Source organism: Nuphar pumila, chromosome 3 (assembly GCF_984573655.1).
Source record: "Nuphar pumila chromosome 3, dmNupPumi1.hap1.1, whole genome shotgun sequence".
NCBI classification, from domain to species: Eukaryota; Viridiplantae; Streptophyta; class Magnoliopsida; order Nymphaeales; family Nymphaeaceae; genus Nuphar; species Nuphar pumila.
This window is the reverse complement of record NC_143251.1, coordinates 9,698,944-9,720,493: the sequence shown is the minus strand read 5'-3', so window position 1 is coordinate 9,720,493 and position 21,550 is coordinate 9,698,944. Positions and strand designations below refer to the sequence as shown.

Sequence of the window (21,550 nt, the reverse complement as noted above, 5' to 3'; positions counted from 1 at the left end):
AATACTCGGCTGACAGATGTCAACAGAGAGAGCAACAGAAAACAGAAACAGCAGGGATAAACAAACAACAGACACTTCTTTTCAGATCCAACGAAGACAGAAAAACAGCAAGGATTAACAAAGAGAAAACAGATTAACAAAAAGAGAATACTCGGCTGACAGATGTTGACAGAGAGAGCAACAGTGATTTGCAGACACTCCTTTTCGAGTCAACGAAAACAGAAAACAGCAGGGATTAGCAAAAGAAAAACAGATTAACAAAAAAGAAAAAAACATAGAAATCTGAAATGAAAAACAGAATCACGGTGATAGAATCTCAAAGGAAAAGGGTTTCAAAAATAGGAAAGAGGAAAGAGTTTCAGAAATAGGAAAGAGAAAACCTGTCCTTGTGGAACCGACGTCAACCAGCCTCTTTTAGATCCACACAGATCCACTCACCTGTGCCTTCCGTTCCCTGATTCACGTTGATGCCTCAGTCGAGTTTTTCAGAAATAGAAAGGAGGTAACCTGTGCCTTACGTTCCAGATTCACGCTGCCTGTGCCTTACGTTCCAGATTCACGCTGCCTTACACTCCAGATTTACGTTGATGGACAAGAAACGATGCAGCCCACGCAGATCCAGACCGAGGTCAACCAGCCTCGTTTAGGCCAACCACACTGATTCACGCACCTGATGCCTTACGTTCCCAGATGATAGCTCTGATACCATGTGAGAAATAACGCTCGTTATTCTCTGCATGGTCCTGTCATCTGCAAAGAGAGAAGAGAGAGAGGGAGAGGGAGAAAGAGAAAACGATATCAAGAGAAAAGGGGGTCAGTCCATCGTGACTGCCCTCTCATTCTATTAATACAATTAGTGTGTAAAACTAGGGTACGAAAATACCCTTTAAAAGGAGTTAATATACATTCTATACTAATTGGATCTGGACCCGATCCATTATATAAATGGATCGGGTCAGACATATACAAATGACTTCTTCTTTTCAGTTGAAAAGTTCCGGTGTACATATGAATTAGAGTCAAAAGTTTGGTGCCTATTTGAAAAATTTTCAATATAATGAAAGTGATTTTATTGTGATATTTTAAAGGCCGATAATTTTCTTAAAAATCTGATAAAATCAAATTTTATAATTTGCATAGAAATATTAAACTTATATATACTGATATTTTCCTGATTTTCCAGGGAAACAAAAATCCATTTATTGCAAGGTTTCCCAAGAATGACATTTGTGACAATGCTTCTGACAAGTTTATTTGATTTTTTTAGCAATCAAGCCTGTCTGTTAGTTAACAGTTTATGCAGCTCTTCATCTCGAGTTAATTTAACTTTAAACAAATTTTATTATTGTTAGCCATGTTCTATTCATTAAAACAATCACAACACCCAAAATTTTAAGATACGATATTTATATTTTAGGTTAGACTGAACCTTTTGTTTAGGCGAAAAACAAAAGTCAAAAACATTTTTTTTCAAAAGAAAAAATGTGTACTTTAGTAGTTTAAATTTGAAAATCAAAAGTGAAATTTTGGACCCTAAAATGTGTGTATATATATTGTTCGGAAAATGATCTTACTCTACGGAAAAAATGATGTGTTTTTAAAAAATGTTTTACAATTTACCATATCTATTAAATGGACAATTCTGTAGGTTCTCACTTTTTTAGATGCTTTTACCCTTTGATGCCAATTTTTTTATTTTTGTGGGTCATGGTGCTAAAAGTTGATGGATCCATAAAACATAACAAAATTAGATATGAAGTTGCAATATTTCAAAAAAGATTGTGAAATTTTAAAACAATTGTGAAACTTGTAATGAGTATAGCAAGACACGTTTCCAAAATGATTTGAGTGTTATGGAAGTTTGCACCTTACGAAATTTCAAGAGTATCGCATGAGGTATTGTGAAATTATAAAAAACTTGTGAAGATCTGATATTGTGAAACTGCGATTATTATCACATTGGTATTGCAATTTTTGTTTTTTCTTACAAAATTTTGTTCTATATAAATAATGCTTCGTTTGTTAACCCTTTATTTGCATTCAGATGCCCTATTTTCGCTTTTAGAGTTTTTTTTGTCTCCAACAGGTGGTCTCTAATTCTTTTGGTGACCTTTGGCAAAATTTTGGTGACATTGAGGTGAATAGTTTTTTATTGTTTTTCCTATAAGAATGGGTTGTGGGTTGTTGATTTATCATCACATGCATCAATCACCACGGCATGCCTGGTATAGCCAGCAATGTGATTGGGAGGGTATTAAGATGAAGACGCCAGATCAAACCGTGTGTCTGCAGTGTAGTCGTGCAGCCCCACGGGGTTTTTCCTCCGGTGAGAGTTCCTTGTCATTAAAAAAAATGATCACAGGCATCATGAACATGGCAGCTAAGTGCAAATTACTGCATATTTCAATCACCATATTGCTAATGTTTTCAAGCACACCCTTCCATCCCCATCCCTGCCTCCGACATGCCACATTGCACCTTCTTAGAGGATGTGAACACTCTCAAGCACACCCTTCCATCCTCATGTCTTCGTGGAACTCCAATTAAACCAAATTGAACCAGATTTTTCACACTTACTGTTGTTCCCTTGCGACTTACAGTGTACAGTTGCGCTTAGAGTCTGTTTTGCTTTTGTTGAGTCTGATGTAAGCTGCCCGGTTTAGGTGAATCAATACCCCGAAGGGGCAGCCCGTATACTTGAACTGTAATAGCCTGCGGGCAAAAATGTGAATGAAGTAAATGCGATGAGCTTTCTTTTGTTCACCCTCGTTGTGATTGCTTCTTGTGATTGCAATTTCTCTCCCTCTATTCTCTCTTGCTCTCTTGCACTCTGATTACAAGCTTCCGCGACCGACAAGCGAGCTGACGAGTAGGCTTGCGGCGGTGAGGAAGGACCGTCGCGCCGCGCTAGCCCATTGAAGGAAATAGGCCCGTGACAAGTGGTACCAGAGCCCGTTCTCGTGCTGAGGAAGGGACTCCGGAGTCGGTGTCGACAGACACGCCAACAGGCTGCGATTTGTGAGCAAGACATCGTGGCACCTTATCAACACTTGCGCAACACCAAAGGCAATGCAGTTGCCGAAGCTGAGGAGATGGGTTCACCTCAGGGCCAAGAAGAGTTGGCTGCAACTGTTAACAAGCTGGTGGAAGATGTGACTTCGCATGATGAAGTGATTTCACACGCATGTGAATCATTCAATGGATTGAATGATGTGATGGCGAGCCTGCAAGAACAGGTGAACTTACTAATGGGGCAGGTCACTTCATTGACGACTACAGTGACCGATCTTGAGTTGAGAAACCGTACGTTGCAGCGGACGGTGACCCTAAATGGCGGAAATGGTGAGAGACCATCAAGGATTGATGTACCTAGACTCGCAAAATTCAATGGTTCTCGCAACAGCAAGGCCATTGAGAACTTCTTGTTCCAAGTAGAAGAGTACTTGGATATCCAGAATGTGACCCTCGAAGATCTGAGGATCAAGGCTGCAGCCGCCTTACTTGATGGGGATGCTATCGCTTGGTGGAGGCGGAAGCGCAATGACATGGAGAGGGGTCAATGTGTGATAGACACCTTTGATGACTTTAAAGTAGAGTTGCGCAACTACTTTATGCCAAGAAATGCGCAGAGACAGGCTTACCGGATGATTCGTGAGCTCAAATACACTGGTTCGTTGCAAGACTATGTCAGAACGTTCCAGAAGCTTATGCTGGAGATACCTAACATGCCAGAAGACGACATGCTCAACTGGTTCATTATGGGACTTCAACCATGGGCACAGTCTGAAGTGGAAATAAGCAACCCCCGTATTTTGGAAGATGCATATGTGGCGGCAGAGTGCTTAGTTGACACTCAGCGCAAGCCTTTCACTCCATCAACCAAAGTTGGGAAGAAGCCTGACCACGGAGGCAAGAAGGATGAGCAGTGCAATGATAAAGGTGAGGCGTCGACACACCATCAATCCGAAAAGAAACAGAACTTCACAAAGCATAACAACAACAACAAGGGTGTGGTTGTGACATGTTGGTTCTGCGGCGATAGACATATCGTCAGGCAGTGCCCAAAACGCCTTGTAAAGGACGACGGGCAAGTCAATGCTGCACGGGAAGAATGCAACGATACTGAATGCAGTGACACTGAGACCATGCAACCAAGGATGGGGGTCATGCGATCGATTAACACAGCTAAAAGTTGCGCAACTAAGAACATGCAGGTCAGTAAGGAACTTATGTACGTAGAAGTCATTATGAATGAAAAGTCTACTTCAGCAATGGTAGACTTGGGGGCCACACACAACTTTGTCTCGCGGGAAGAGGCAGAGCGGTTGGGCTTGAAAACTGGGCCAAAGCAGAGGACTATCAAAACAGTAAACTCTGAGGTCAAGCCCATCCTTGGTGAAGCAAGAGATGTGGCTACTCAAGTGGGGAGTTGGGTCGGCAAAGCCAACTTCTCTGTGGTGCCCCTGGACGATTTCAAGGTAATTCTGGGTATGGAGTTTCTGCGAAGCCAAAATGTTATGATGCTGCCAAAGTTTAACACGTTGACGATCATGGGGTCAGACCTGTCACACACAGTGCAGTGCCTTACGCAGAAATGCAAGTCTTCCGTGTTATCGACGATGCAACTGAAGAAGGGTGTCAAGCATGGGGAACAGACATTCTTAGTTGCAGTGCGTGCAGATGAAGGGAAGGTAGAAGCAGCAGTGCCGCCGACCCTAACCCCACTATTAGAAGAGTTTCGGAGGGTGATGCCCTCGAAATTGCCAAAGCGTCTTCCGCCAAGACGCGAGGTCGATCACAAGATTGAGTTGACCCCGGGAGCGAAGCCTCCTGCAATGGTTTCATACCGTATGGGACCAGCTGAGCTGAAGAAACTGCATAGGCAGCTAGACGAGATGTTGGACGTAGGCATTGTTCGTCCATCAAAAGCCCCATTTGGTGCCCCGGTCCTTTTCCAGATGAAACATGATGGCTCTAAACGGTTATGTGTGGATTACTGTGCCTTGAACAAGATCACGGTGAAGAACAAGTACCCATTGTCATTGATAGCGGACTTGTTCGATCAGCTAGGCAGTGCCTGTATCTTTTCCAAGCTAGATATGCGATCGGGTTACTGACAGGTGAGGATTGCCGAAGGTGATGAGCCGAAAACAACTTGCGTCACCCGCTATGGTGCTTACGAATTTCTAGTAATGCCATTCGGGTTGACAAATGCTCCAGCCACGTTCACGACTTTAATGAACCAGATCTTCTACCCTTACTTAGACAAGTTTGTGGTAGTCTACCTGGATGATATCGTGATCTACAGCAGCAACATGGAGGAACATGTCGAGCACTTGCGAACAATGTTTCAGGTGCTGAAGGAGAATGACCTCTGTGTCAAATGAGAGAAGTATCTCTTCGGGCAAGAGGAGATCAACTTCCTTGGCCACGTTGTGGGGCGTGGTGTGCTGCGTATGGATGGACAGAAGATAAGGGCATCCAGGAATGGGTTCCGCCAAGCAAAGTGCCAGAATTGCGGTCATTCCTCGGTTTGGCAAACTATGATCGACGTTTCATCGAAGGTTATTCCCTCATTGTTGCGCCCCTCACAGATTTGTTAAAGAAGAATCGAGTATGGCTCTGGACAGGAGCGTACCAAGATGCCTTTGATGGCTTGAAGAAAGCCTTAGTGAGGGAGTCAGTGCTGCGACTGCCTGATCATTCGAGACCCTTTGAAGTCCACACTGATGCCTCAGACTTTGCCATTGGCGGAGTTATTATGCAAGATGGTCATCCGATCGCATATGAGAGTCGCAAGCTGAAGGATGCAGAGAGGCGTTACACAATGCACGAACGTGAGATGACTGCCATTGTGTATTGCCTCAGGACCTGGCGGCACTACTTTTTGGGTGCCGAGTTCGTCGTCAAGACGGACAATGTGGCCACGAGCTATTTTCAGACACAAAAGAAGTTGACACCTAAACAAGCTCGATGGCAGATGTTTTTGGCTGAGTTCGACTTTGCCTTGGAGTACAAGGTTGGAAAGACCAATGCTGTGGCGGATGCCCTGAGCCGTAGGGCTGAACTGACAGATGCGCGCGCGGAGTCTTCTGAAGTGCATTTGGAGGGTGCATTGTTGAGCCGCATCTGCGAGGGTACACAACAGGATCTGACCGCACAACACCTTGTTTCTCTGGCGTAGGCAGGGAAGACTCGGCGATTTTGGCTACAGGATGGCCTCCTTGTAACAAAAGGGGGACGCATCTTTGTATCACGGTGGGGAAGCCTTCACCGAGAGCTACTCAAGGAGTGCCATGATACACTATGGGCCGACCATCCTGGTCAGGAGCGGACCTTAGCACTCCTTGAGCGCGGCTACTATTGGCCGCAGATGAGAGACAACGTTGAGGGGTATGTGCGGACATGCCTCATCTGCCAGCAAGATAAGGGGACAAACCAGAAGGCTGCCGGTCTCCTTGAGCCTCTATCAATTCCTGAACGTCCTTGGGATAGCATCTCCATGGACTTTATTATTAGTCTGCCGAAGGTAGAGGGCCTCAATTCTATTTTGGTTGTGGTGGATCGTTTCTCAAAGTATGCCACCTTCATCCCAGCTTCCAAGGAGTGCCCTGCAGAGAAGACTGCAGAGTTGTTCGTAAAGCATGTGGTGAAGCACTGGGGCATACCAAAGAGCATTGTGAGTGATCGTGATGCTCGCTTCACGGGCAAGTTCTGGCGTGAAGTATTTCAGCTACTTGACTCTGAGTTGCTGTTTTCAACAAGCTTCCATCCGCAGACAGATGGACAGACAGAGCATATCAACGGGATACTGGAGCAGTACCTTAGGCACTTTGTTAGTGTCAATCAGAAAAATTGGGTGAAGCTCCTTGATGTGGCACAATTTTGTTATAATCTGTAGAAGAGCGAGTCTCCAGGCCACGGGGCAGCAGCCACTGACCCCGCACACTCTTGCCACACAAGAAAAGGGAAGGCCATCATTCGCCTATCAGTTTGTTCACGACTGACACGAGCAAAATGAGTTGGCGAAGGCATTCTTACACAAAGCGGCAAAGAGAATGAAGAAGTGGGCGGACAAACACCGTCGGCCCGCAGGGTTCCAAGTTGGAGACCAAGTGTTGGTGAAGTTATATCCTGATCGCACAGGCATCTTCCGCGGGCGGCACCGCGGATTACTCAGAAAGTATGAGGGACCCTTCACCATCACAAAGAAGGTGGGCAAGCTGACATACAAGCTGGAGTTGCTCCCAGACTTCAAGGTGCACCCAGTGTTCCACGTGTGCAACCTCAAGCAGTTCCATCTAGATGATGGAGACCCGGAACGCAGTGTGCCACAACGCGCTCCCATCATGCAGAGGGCCCCGGCAGCACAACGGGCCGAGAAGCACCTCAGTCAGATCCTTCGCCACAAGGTCAACTACTTGGGACAAGCGAAGAAATACTTGGTGCAGTGGGAGGAAACAGCGGAACCAACGTGGGAGCCTGCATTTCGAATAAACAGCCGCTACCCGGTTGAAGTCAGGGCTTACCACGAAACAGATGGCGCCAAGGACGACGCATGATTTGAAGGGGGGAGCATGTTCCCTTGCGACTTACAGTGTACATTTGCGCTTAGAGTCTGTTTTGTTTTTGTTGAGTTTGATGTAAGTTGCCCGGTTCAGGTGAATCAATACCCCGAAGGGGCAGCCCGTATACTTGAATTGTAATAGCCTGCGAGCAAAATTATGAATGAAGTAAATGCGTTGAGCTTTCTTTTGTTCACCATCGTTGTGATTGCTTCTTGTGATTGCAATTTCTCTCCCTCTATTCTCTCTTGCTCTCTTGCACTCTGATTACAAGCTTCCGCGACCGGCAAGCGAGCTGACGAGTAGGCTTGCGGCGGTGAGGAAGGACCGTCGCGCCGCGCTGGCCCATTGAAGGAAATAGGCCCGTGACACTGTGACCAGCTTAACCCACCAAGTATTTGGATGCTTAGAAACCATCCAAGCGAGCTTGGGGATAAGATAAAGGTTCATCTCATTTATGCGTCTTATACATAGGTCGCCTTCCTGAATTGGTCTACAAACATCCTCCCATGATAAAAGATGTTTACTTGAGCCACTCCAAAGAAAAATGCGGATAATATGCACTATTTTATCTTCTATTCTTTGAGGCAGCTTGATGCTCAACATCCAAAAGATCAGGAAGGAGCTCAAAACCGATTTAACCAAATGCGTACCGACTAGCTTGGGATGACAATTTAGCATTCCACACCAATTGCTTAGCCATTTTGGTCACCAATGGAGCACGCAAATCTGAATTTAGATATCAAAGCGGAAGATCATCAAATTTCCACCTATAAATTCTCCGTACGCAAGATGATCCAACTTAGAGGCAAGTTAAATGAGATCAGGTTTTTCTTTACTAATAAGAGGTTCTGAAACTAAAAGTGAGATGTTTTTAAAATTTGAAACCAAATCACAGAGAAAGAGCAAAGCATCATCAACATAAAAGTTATGGCTCCATTGAAAAGATTTGATAGAAGACAATCTCTTTCTCTTCATGATGAGAAAGAAGAGATGCAGGGATAATGCGATAGAAGACAATCTCTTTCTCTCCATTGAAAAGATTTGATAGAATACCTTTCGAGCTTCAGAACATCTCACATGGCTGGCTCCCCATTTACCAAAACTGCAAATGAAGTGGAGCAAACACAAGTCATAATGCGTTCAATCCATTACAGACTGAACAAAAAAAAAACCGTGCTTCTTAAGAAATCTCAATCTATTTGGTCATAAGTTTCAGCAGGTCAGATTTAAACAGGCTAAACTCCGAAGAATGAACCATCTCATGAGCAATCATAGTACTTTCCTAGATGTATTGACCCTTATTCCCTTTGGTTCTTCGAAATGTTATGTAAAATTCCTCGCATCACTGATAATACTTTCACAATCAGAGACCAAGGTCCACATTTCAAAAAATTGGAAAGGAATCTTAGCTTTAAATACAGACATCCCTGAGTTAATAAGGCCCACATGGTTTGAGACGCCTTTAGGAATGAATGCTAAGAAATCCAACGTGCATTACGATCAATCCGGCTAGCACGTAGGAGAGGACCTGATTGGGAGTCATTATGAAGCTCCGAGAGATGAAGACCAGCAAGAAAATCATTCAACTCATGTATAGCAATAGAATCATACGATGCTCCTTTTCTGTCATCCGGGGATCTAATCATTCCAATCCCCAATTAGTGTCCAAGGCAGCTCCCCAACCTGCATTTCCTGCAAGTGTTCATACAGTACTCTCCTACAAACATAGAAATTATGAGCGTGAACAGCAGAAACAAGAGTCACTAGATTTCCTCTCGTCACTTTAATAGTTATTGGTCAAGGCCATCAATGAACACAACAGAAGTTTTAGACTAATCCCATAAACAAAGAACCCAAACACTTAGGACTAAATTTAAGATTATCATAAAAACTGAAACCAGGAAAATTGTCCATCACCTTAGGTAATGCTGTAGCAGTGAATTTAGTTTCCAGTAAGAAAATCAGCTGTGTGGCTTCTCTTAATCTGACAATGAATTTTGCCACATGCCCACGAACGCCCAAGTCCCCTAACGATAAATGTGATCAGCTTCATTATGCAACAAAGTGGGGTTGACGGCAACCATAGCATGACTACAATGATGCTCCATCGTAGAGTTATGGCTCATCTCCGATGGGGCTTCCAATAAAACCTCAGAAATTCGATGGCACACATTGACTTGCAGTATATGTGGTTTACCTGAGTATCTTCATCAGTGATTCATTTTTTTTTTCAATAGGCATCAGTGATTCGGTTATTGGGACCTTATCGCCTGCAAGTTGCCAAGCAATATTGAATTTCTTCTTCTCCATGTTTCTGTATTCCTTCAGATGAGGTGTTAAAAGGCCAGGTCTATCTTGCTAATGCCAACACATCGCTTTGATTGAGCCATATTACAAAATTTTGTGAGAACATTCTGTGTTTCTTAGAGAGGAGCATAAAAATCAAGTGACATCACACCCTGTTCATTTTGTTTCAGATAATAAACAGCTTATTTCTCAGAGTATGTTTGGACAGGAAAGTAACTTGGACAAAGAACCATCTAATGGCATTTAATTGGCACCATACACTCTGAAGGATTAAAGAATATAAATACCTCTTTGAAGCGGAAGCGAAAAAGCGGATCGTTGATGCTCGTCTTGCTCAACAGATGCGTGCCCCCACTTGGAGAGAACGGCGAATCCACGAATCCAAGTGCTCCACGACGCACAATCACCACGAAGATGGCCTAGCCGTCTTCTTCTTCTTGTTCAGAACATGCACTCACTGTGCACAAGATCTCTCTCTCACACTGTGCACATACCTTTTTTTTCTGTGTTTATTTCTCTCTGCACTACACACAAATGAGGGATGAGCAGGAGAAAATGGGGAAAGTGGGCGGTTTCCAAACTGCCCTCTCCTCTAATGTGGGCCGGGTCCGGATCTTGCCCATCATAGATGGACCCGGTACCGAACCCAACATTCTCCCACTCGCACATGATGGAAAGAGATAAAAAAAAAACACCATATTTGTTCAAATGGTGAATGACATCGGGTATTCATACTGGCAAATGGATCGTGCGACCCGTGAGCTTAGGGAATGGAGGCATATTATGTACCGGTTAGTGTAACATAATAGCCTAAACCTGCAAAAATAAGATGACACAAGGTATATCTGCACAAGCCAAGTAAGAAGCTCACTGTGTCCTAGATCAAATACATTTTTTACATTCTAGCATACTGAATCCCTCTGCACATATTTATAGTGCCAAGCTATGCCAGACAAGGCCTTCTATTATGTCACATGTTTAATCATAAACTCAACACCCCCGGGATGTGGTAAAATAAGCTAGCTTTTTCACATGTACATAATCTGAAAATGTCAAATGATCTTCCTTTCCAACACTCATTCTTTGAATCAAGATAAGTTGTTTTCCCATACATGTTCTTTTAGACTGGATCAGACATGACCTTAAGCAACATGCTAAAGTAGCAACACTCGTCTTTCTCCTTAAAATAAGGTTAAAAGTCAATAAAGACACCAAAGTGTATATATATATATATATATCAATGACTCACACAATGAAAAAGCAGGGATCATTCTTCATTTCCTTTTGTGGTCGACTTATAGTTATGGTGCGACATACTTGGTATGACTCACGTATTACGGCAAGACTATCTCACTCTAGTGAATGTATGCATACACCATAAATTCTTTGTCGTACAGATCTTTACTAGTTCAGTTTTTTCCCGAGAAACTAACTTGAGTCCTTCAAGATGCACATTCTCATGCAATGTTTATCCAAGTCCTCAGATCTGGTCAACCAGGTTACCCTTGACATTTATATAGCAAGGTCGATCTCTCCGTATAATTAAATATACACAAAACCTCATTCTAACCCAGTTAGGGCGATGTATCCTATATACGTATATATGACGGATATCATAACTCATTGTACTCCCACTTTTTTTAGTTATTAACACATGATATCCCCAAAATCCGATATGCTTATTAATTTAGCAACCCTGTATTTTGTTACATTTCATCTCATCTCGCTCACAAGCAACGTCTGAGGCGATAAATCTGTGTGAGAAGATTTATCTCAAACCTAGTAGCATACTCATATGGATGTGCAACATGCTATACAATAATCATAGAATGAAAAATATGAATAACATTAATATATCAAATCTTACAAATACCCATAGATTTTACATGCTTAACATAAGAATCCCTGTAAATCGGCTTAGTAAAGGGATCTGCCACCATATCTTGGGTATTAACATATGCCAAGGCAACCTTGCCTTTAGATACAATGTTGCGCATATACTTGCATCTCGTGTGTATATGTTTAGTTCTACTGTGAAACTTGAGATCTTTGGCAAACGCAATTGCTGCTTGATTATCACAGAATAAAGTTACTGGCAGTTTTGCATCAGAAGTGACTCCCAAATGTTTGATGAATCTCCTTAACAAAACACATTCCTGCACTGCCAACGAGCCTGCAACAAATTCAGCTTCCATTGTGGACAAGGCCACACACGTCTGCTTCTTGCTACACCAAGATATAGTCATTGTTCATCAAGAACACATAGCCAGACGTAGACTTACACTCATCAGGGTCCCCACCCCAATCTGCATCCATATAGCCTACTACACGCATGTTACCACCATGGTAACAAAGAACTGAATCCGATGTGCCTTTAAGATATCGCATAATCATCTTAATAGCCTTCCAATGCGCTTGTCCTGGATTAGTTTGATATCTACTCACCAACCCTACTGCATAACATATGTCGAGTCAGGTGTACATCATTAGGTACATTAGGCTGCCTACTGCACTAGAGTAAGGGACTTTGGACATAACTTCTATTTCTTTTGATTCCTTTGAACACAGCTTAAGACTTAAATCATTCTCTTTTGCAATAGAAGTATCTATGGGTTTACAATCTTGTATATGAAATCGTTCTAAGACCTTCATATACGACTCTTGTGAAAGAGAAAGAAGTCTTTTTGAACGATCTCTTTTAATCTTTATGCCCAACATAAAGCATGCTTCACCCATGTCTTTCATTTCAAAATAAATAGACAATCATTCTTTAATGGTTTTCAGAAACTCTAAATGATTACTCGCCAATAAAATATCATCTATATATAGAGTTAGAATTACAAATTTTTGACCTTAACGCTTAAGATAAACACAATGGTCCTCATCAATCATAGCAAAGTCATTGCTCATGATGGTCTCATGAAACCTTAAATACCATTGTCTGAATGATTGCTTCAATCCATAAATGGATCGTTTGAGCTTGCATACTTTGCGCTCAAATCCAGCATTAACAAACCCCTCAGGTTGTTCCATGTATATTTTTTCATCCAGTTTGCCATTTAGGAATGCAGTCTTAACGTCCATTTGATGTAATTCTAAATCCATATGTGACACAATGGCTAACAAAAGGCGAATAAAGGTCAATTTGACCACAGAAGAGAATGTCTCCTCATAGTCTATCCCTATCATCTGTGTGTATCCTTTAGCAACCAAACGTGCTTGTATCGCTCAATAGATCCATCGACATTCCTCTTCATATTGAGAACCCATTTACTCCCAATAGGTTTTCTTCCTTTTGGAAGATTAACAAGATCCCAGACCTCATTGGATGCCATGGATTTCATTTTCATTGCCTTGCATCATTCATCCATTTTAAAACAAGATAGAGCATCTCTAACACTCTTAGGTATCTTATCATCTTGGGGCATGACCACAAAAGCTTCCCCTTCGATTTGGAATCTCTGGTGATTTTTTTTTCTTGAACTCTTTCGAGTTGCCAGATCTTCAGCAAAATCGATATCCACTTGAGTGTTACTCCCACTATCCAATAGTGGTATAGACACATCCTCTTGTGTCTCTAAAACATGATGATCAATCTCTTTAGACTGATCTGAATCATCCAATTCATAGAATTGGAAGTTACGCTTTATCTCTCCTCTTTTAGGAAAATCACTCTCAATAAACGTGGCATCTCTAAAATCTATCTCAGAAATACTCTCATATGTATTCTCTCCTAAGAATACATATCCTTTTGAATGTTTACAGTATCTTATAAAGATACACTTCTTTTTTCTAGGACCCAATTTTTTATGTTGATGGGAAAGATCATAGACATATGCAGCAGACCCCCAGGGTTTGAGATGAGCCAAATAAGGCTTTCTACCTGTCCATAATTCGTAGGGAGTTAAAGAAATAGATTTAGTTGGTACACAATTTAATATATGGGTTGCAGTCAACAAACAATCACCCCAAAAGGAAATGGGTAAATTTGTCTGCGCCATCATAGACTTGACCATCTCTAAGAGGGTCTTATTCCTTCTTTCTACAACACCATTTTGTTGCAGAGTTCGAAGAGTAGTCAATTGTCTATCTATTCCCTTTTTATCACACAATTCCTTGAATTGTTCGGATAGATATTCACGTCCACGATCTCTTCTCAAAGCCTTGATCCTACGATCAAGTTGATTCTCTACCATGTTCATAAAAGATCTAAAGCAATCCAATGCTTCAGATTTATGTGAAATTAAATATACATGGCTAAATCGTGTATAATCATCAATGAAAGTAATGAAATAAGAGGCTCCATGCCTCGCTGCCACATTCATTGGTCCACATATATCGAAATGAATTAATTGAAGATGATAGGTTGCTTTAACTGCCTTTTCAAAAGGCAATCAAGTCGTTTTTCCAGCGAAACAATGCTCACATATAGGCATTTCAATCTTCACATAGGATCCCAAAAGACCCTCTCGTGCGAGTCTATCCATTCTCTTTTGCCCTATATCTCTAAGTCGAGCATGTCATATAGATACATCCACATTCATATTACTAGCAGTTGAAACAAGAGAAAAACATTCATCACTAACATTCAAACTTTTAAGTTTTGTGTCTAACACATAGAAACCATTCATCAAGAAACCAAAAGCAACTAAAGTTTGTCCACAAAAGATGTCAACATTGACATTTCCAAACACAAGTTTATAGTTTAACATAGACAAAGCAGAAACTGAAATCAAATTTCGTCGTAATAAAGATCATTTTTCTCGCAAATCCAATTTGCAGGTCTCGATCCCTTTGACTTCTGCTTTAGTGTTGTTGCCTAGGAACAACCACTTCGGACAAGATGGCATCTTTCTATATTCGACGAAGTTTGTGCGGTCTTTGGTCACATGGTCGGTGACTCCTGAGTCTAAAATCCACATAGGATTAGATTCATTTTGCATTCGCCTTATTTTTTCTGCTACCACGTTTCCCAAAGCGCTGATAAGGCTTCTTTTCTTTCTCTTTGTCTTGTCTCTTCTTGTCACCCTTCTTGAACTTTCTTGGTCCATAAAATTTCTTCTTAAAAGATTTTGGCCTCTTTGAGCTTTCCGCCACATATGCCCTCATGCTAGATGGTTGAGTTGCTTCTAGGCGATCATTTTTTAGCTCTACATGACGAGCAATATCATCAAAAGTTTTAATACTTTTATTATGAGTCATATTAATTTTCATATGCTCCCAACTGTGTGGCAGAGATTGAATCACAATTTGGACCTGTTGTTCATCTGTAAGGATATATCCTGCAGTATTGAGCCCTTTCCTATTTGCGATAGTGATGGATGAGCTTACGAGATCAATTCAAGAAAATGTACCGTGGTGTATGTTGTTTGCTGATGATATTGTTTTGATTGATGAGTCTAGAGCTGGGGTTAATGCTAAGTTAGAATTATGGAGACAGACATTGGAAGCTAGAGGTTTTAAGTTGAGTAAGAGTAAGACTGAATATATGGAATGTCGGTTTAGTAAGCAACGAAGTAGTGATGGGAGTGTAGTGAAGCTTGGTGAGCAAGATATACCGGTGAATGATTATTTCAAATATTTGGGATCCATCATTCAAAAGTATGGAGAAATTGATGGAGATGTAAATCATAGGATAAAGGTTGGGTGGATGAAATGGAAAAGTGCTACTGGAGTGCTGTGCGATCGTAGAATGCCATTGCGGTTGAAGGGAAAGTTTTATAGGACGACTATTAGACCCGCTTTACTATATGGTACGGAATGTTGGGCTGCCAAGAGACATCATATTCAAAAAATGAGTGTAGCTGAGATGCGGATGCTTAGATGGATGTGTGGAAATACAATAAAAGATAAGATTCGGAACGAAGAGATACGTAAGAAGGTAGGTGTTGCACCCATTGAAAATAAGATGCGAGAGAATCGTTTACGGTGGTTTGGACATATTCGGCGAAGGCCTAATGATGCTCCAGTTAGAAGGTTGGAGAAATGGGAAAATATATTAGTTAAAAGAGGTCGGGGTAGGCCTAGGAAGACTTGGATGGAGATGATAGGAAAGGATATGAATGCTTTGAACCTCACCGAGGACATGGCGTTGGATAGAAATGATTGGAGGAAAAGGATTCATGTGGAAGACCCAAAATGAATTTCTTTTTTGGTTCATAACGCTGACCCCAATTGTTTTGGGATGAAGGCGTAGTTGTTGTTGTTGTTGTTGTTGTTGTATTGAGCTCTCTTATCATATTTGTCATCTCCCTGAGATGTTGGCTCATAGTGTGCTGAGAGGACTTCCTGTAAGAATCGAACTTGATGGTCAGCCTTCTAAGGTTTGTAGCTGATGTTCCCCCAAACTTATCTTTAAGGGTCATCCACATCTGTTGAGCAGTCTTATAATATTCAAATTGGCACATGATGTCATCCTGCATAGAACATAGCATGAGTATTCATGCACTTCCATTTCTCATAGGTTTCCATGTTCCTACGAGACTGTGCCCCATTACCAATTTCAAGTCGTTCTATAGTATGGTTGAGAGCCTCCAAAGCCTCAGCCTCCTCCAGTGTAAACTGAATCTTCCTATGCCATATATCATAGTTATCACCCTTCAGTTTCTCAATTCGTGTTAAGTCCATTATGGATTTGCTTGGTGCAGTCATGTCCTAATAAAGATATAATGCACAATTATGTTATTCATGCAAGTGATCTAATCACTAGCACATCTATATACAGTCAAAATCACACGATTAGATAATATATAATTTCACTCAGGCCATGGAATCGAAAGTTCACTACGTTCACAATCATCTCTCACTTTCCCTAAGATGATTGTGAACGTATTATAACTGTATAAATAGAGTATTAACTAATGGAGTAAGTACTTCCAAAGTACTTCAAACTCCTCAAATGCATAACATATATATGTGACAAATTATATATACTTCAACATATGTATATATATCATATCATGCATAAATATATATATATATATATATTAAAAAATAAATATAAATATAAATATAATAATAATCCCGAAACTAGCTAGGGCCCAACCAAAAAGAACGGCCGGCGGCACCAGCCACAGGCCATGACCCTTTGCCCACACCCTGGCTGAATGCCAGGATCTGGCCCTAAAAGAAAGGGCCTGCGGCCCTACCGTAGAGGGTCTGGTCGGAGGCCGGGCCTGCGCTGCAGCGCCCCACCTGGCCGAAAGCTAGGTCTGCGACCTAGCCGTTGGGCCTGGCCAGAGGCCGGTCCTATGGCTGCAGTGGCCCGCTTGGCCGAAGGCTAGGCCTACGGCTCTGCTGCTGGGCCTGGCCAAAGGCCGAGCTTGGCCCGACGCTACAGTTGGCCGATCCCTCGCCTTAGCTGTGTGGCCACTGTCGCACGGTCAAAAACAACAATTTTTTTTTATTGTTGTATGGCGGCCTCGCAGCGTGCGTTCACCATGAACGCACATGGTCCCAACCACGTGCATATGAGGGATACACCCGCAAACAAAACGACATAAAAAAATAGCTCTGATACTAGTGAAGGATTAAAATGAAGGATTAAAGAATATAAATACCTCTTTGAAGCGGAAGCGTAAAAGCAGACCGTTGATGCTCGTCTTGCTCAACAAATGTGTTCCCTCACTTGGAGAGAATAGCGAATCCACGAATCCAAGTGCTCCACGATGCACAGTCACCACGAAGATGGCCTAGCCGTCTTTTTCTTCTTGTTCAGAACGTGTACTCACTGTGCACAAGATCTCTTTCTCTCTCTCACACTGTGCACACACCTTTTTTTCTATGTTTATTTCTCTCTGCACTACACGCAAATGAGGGATGAGCAGGAGAAAATGGGGAAAGTGTGCAGTTTCCAAACCACCCTCTCCTCTAATGTGGATCGGGTCTGGATCTTGCCCATCATGGGTGGACCCGATACCCAACCCAACACACTCGTTAATGATGACCTCCGCAGAGAGGTCTAAAATGGAACCAACTATCTTTAGGTGTTACAATCTACAAACAATGCAAATCAAAGCCTATGCCCAAGCACACCATAAAACTTTGTTCATAAGGTACAAGAACGTTAAAAACTAGTGACTAATTTTACGTGTTAGCATAGATTATTAAACAACGATAAAAAAATCCATATGTTATATATCAGAAGAGCTATTACTAAAGATCATGTCATATTTTCGTCGATTGTTCCAGTTGTTAAATGGTAATCAAAGCCACCTAAAAACAAGCCAAGTGAACCCTTATGAGCAGTTTTAGCAGTTCACTGCAGTATGTTTACACAGGTGGATATTAGCAACTAATTCTAATCACTATTACAAGTGATGAAAAACTAGAACACATCGTAACATTGCGAACAGACATGTACCTGTTCTCTGATTACCAAATTTAGGATATTTTTCAAGGTTCATGAAAAGTCACACCCCATGGCTGAAAATATGTGGCATATGAATGATGCTAAGAATATCAATCTCATCTCTTGTTGACCTTGCGTATAGGAAAATCATAGTCAAAGCATCTCTTTCATTTAAAAGGAAAGTTAATTGTTTCTCCAAATAAAAAATGAACAATTTGCAGCATATCCCTGCTAATTTTTCGGTATGTTTTTGCCAACAATCTTTGCAGGTGTTATGCGCAGAAGATTTCCTTGCTTACCAGGAGCAGCACCTTTAATCATCACAACCCGAAGCTCACTATCTATTTTAACAATCTGCAATTTTCGGATTTTTGTTTTGGTCCCTCCCATCCTACCAGGCATCTTCTTCCCTTTATATACATGCCCAGGTGTGGTTCCTGCACCGATCGAACCCAATGCCCTGTGACTTTTCGAACCATGAGTCATTGGACCACGTTTAAAATTGTGTCTTTTGATTCCACCTGCACAAATCAAACAAAAATGAATAGCTAAGCTCTATGAAATGGTATCTGTGTTGTTTGTTCCACAATTTTCAATGCAAAGGAATTGGAAACGATGTTTTTCCTTGTTATTTTTTTCCTTGGCTGTATATGGATTTAACACAATTTAAGATCTGATTATACAAGAAATCCAAATGAGCATTCAATCAACCTTTAGAAAACTCAGAATGATAACTATGGGTGTAGACAAGCAGAGAGTAGCCATGTGCTAAGCTGATCAGGCTTGGTTAACACAAAAGTGCAGGCTCATGACTGGTTCAAACTTGATCCAAGCTTGTTTTGCTCAAACACAAGCTTATATAAAAAAAACCAACAAAAATCACTTTGTTTTAATAGAATTTAATAGAAATGCCTTGGCCAATTGATTTTTAACCATCTTATCAAATGAAAACAAATAAAAATCCATTTGTTTTTAATAGTTTTTCATACTTTTTACTAGAGGCACCACTAATAATTGACATTCAATAATCATCATAGATTTGCAAAATTAAAGTTCTGGTTGCGTGTTTGCAGTAGAAGGCAGAAAACTGTTTTTATCTTTTTCTTGGGCCAGAAAGCGAATGATTTTTTTTTCAATATGAAAGAATGCATGAAATTGCTCATGTGAAAGTATAAGTGATCATAGTGCCATATGCACACAGAAGCACATGAAAAACCAAAAAAATCCTGAAAACAAGTTGTCAAGAAGGCCCATGGTTCATAAATTAGTAAATATAGAAATTCAATCCCTGTGAAAATCAATCGTTGCTGAAAAAAGTATACTCCACAGATTTTTCTTGAGTTGGGGAAGCACAAACTGTCACAGAAAATAAATGTCCTACGAGGGAATTGAATGTACAGGTATATAATTAATATAATTAAGACATAGATAATTCACTTAGGCAAGTGACAATAGACAGCTCAATTAGGCACTATCAAAGCATTGACACAATAGACAATTAAGCATAGATAAGTTGACTAACATTCAACAAGATCAAACATAGACAAGTGACAATAGAATGGACTGTGATTAGGGCTGATAAACAAATGGACATAGCCTTTCAAGTGTTGAACAGGGAAATATAAATCGTACAACATAGACCATATTCCCATTGCCTAAAACGATTGTATTCTATGATCTCTAAATCACCATTATATCCTGCAGAAACCCAGGAAATAACAAGCAGTGTATAATTCCAGCCGAGACTTAATATTCTATAACTAACTTATCAAACACAAATGGAAGCCATGCTAACATACTCAGTGTTCATGCATTAGTTTGAGTTTGACAAACCCAAAATACCATGCTTCTTGAATCTGTTAATGATCAGAACATGGCCCAGATTCCAACTCCTTACACAACAACTCTAACAACTACATGGTTCTCGAAATTCCAAACCATAAGCAGATGGAAGCTCACTTCTACAGAAACTTGCTTCCTAAATGCAATGCTCAACACTAGAAATAATTTGATTCACCTCAACATTCCAACACGATTCTCATTATCCTCCCGCTAAATGCTCAGAGCATTTGCTTTTCACCCTTAATGCTTCTGCTTCCTGCTGTTGGCAACTGCGCTCGTGATAGTACACACACACACACACACACACACACACACACACACACACACACACACACACACACACACACACACACACACACAGAGAGAGAGAGAGCTAAAACTTATATCACTTTTGACAATATAACAGCCATCGCTTACGTGTATAAAAAGAGCAGAACTGCGCACAGGCTAAAATTTCTGAATCAGAGTTCAACACTCCGTTAGTAACAGTACCACATGAATTATCTTCTTCGGTATTTTCTAAGCGAAATGTAAATTGATATTTCACCTTTCAATACATCTTTTCAATACATAGAACCAATATATATATATGTATATATATATATATATAAGAATCAAACATAAAAATCCACACGATAGTAATAAACAGATCAAGTAATCCATCCAAATCAAAATTATGCGTCGAAGGAAACATGTGGACCATAGCATAAAAAAAACACAAATTTCACGAAGATGGTAATGGTGAATTTGGCACCTTGGAACCCTTTTCCGATAGATTTCCCAGAAACGTCGACGAAATCGCCTTCCTTGAAGATGTCCTCAAGGACCAACCTCTGGTTCGGCTCGAACCCTTCGACCGAAACCAGACGGAACTCCTGCAGATGCCTCATGGGGATTGCGCCCACCTTGTTGAGATGTCCCAATTCGGGCTTGGTGAGCTTCTTGTCCCTGACCCTGCGGTACCCGACCTGGACGGCATTGTAGCCGGCCGTGGCCTCCGTCTTCACTTGGGTGACGATGTTCCCTTCCCGGAAGCCCACCACCGTCACGGGGATGACCTTGCCTGCCGGCTCAAAGTACGTCATCATCCCCAATTTGGTGCCCATCACCCCAACTCCGGCCTCCATGCTCATCGCCACAATGGGCCGCCTCTCGATTGGGCACGGGGTTTTGGTTTTGGTTGTGGTTTTGTTGGTGGGGAGGGATATAGAGATGGTGGGGAGGTGGTGGTAGGGTTTAAGGCCATTGTAGGGTTTCATGAAGGGAGTTTGGGAAGGGGAATGAGAGGAAATTGGGGTATATGGGCAGCGGGCAGAGATGACAATGGCCATCCTTTTGGGGGAGAGACTACAGCGACAGAGAGCTCGCTCTCTTCTGAGATAGAGATTGGTGACGCGTTATCTGTTGAAATCTTATTGACTCAAATACTATTGAAGTTAACTGTAATTTCTGAAAATTTTGGCCGCGTTATAGACATATGGTA

At 41.5% G+C, this 21,550-nt stretch overlaps 1 protein-coding gene across 1 annotated transcript; it reads right to left on the bottom strand.

The window, feature by feature from the left end:
- Window positions 1-18,375: 18,375 nt before the first annotated feature.
- LOC149841898 (large ribosomal subunit protein uL3c-like) lies at window positions 18,376-21,519 on the bottom strand. Its single transcript, XM_089998764.1, has 2 exons — window positions 20,822-21,519; window positions 18,376-18,746 (listed from the first exon to the last, which is right to left on the bottom strand). The coding sequence occupies exons 1-2, from the start codon at window positions 21,396-21,398 to the stop codon at window positions 18,457-18,459; spliced, it is 867 nt and encodes a 288-aa protein (XP_089854890.1). The 5' UTR covers window positions 21,399-21,519; the 3' UTR covers window positions 18,376-18,456.
- Between the last annotated feature and the right edge of the window lie 31 nt (window positions 21,520-21,550).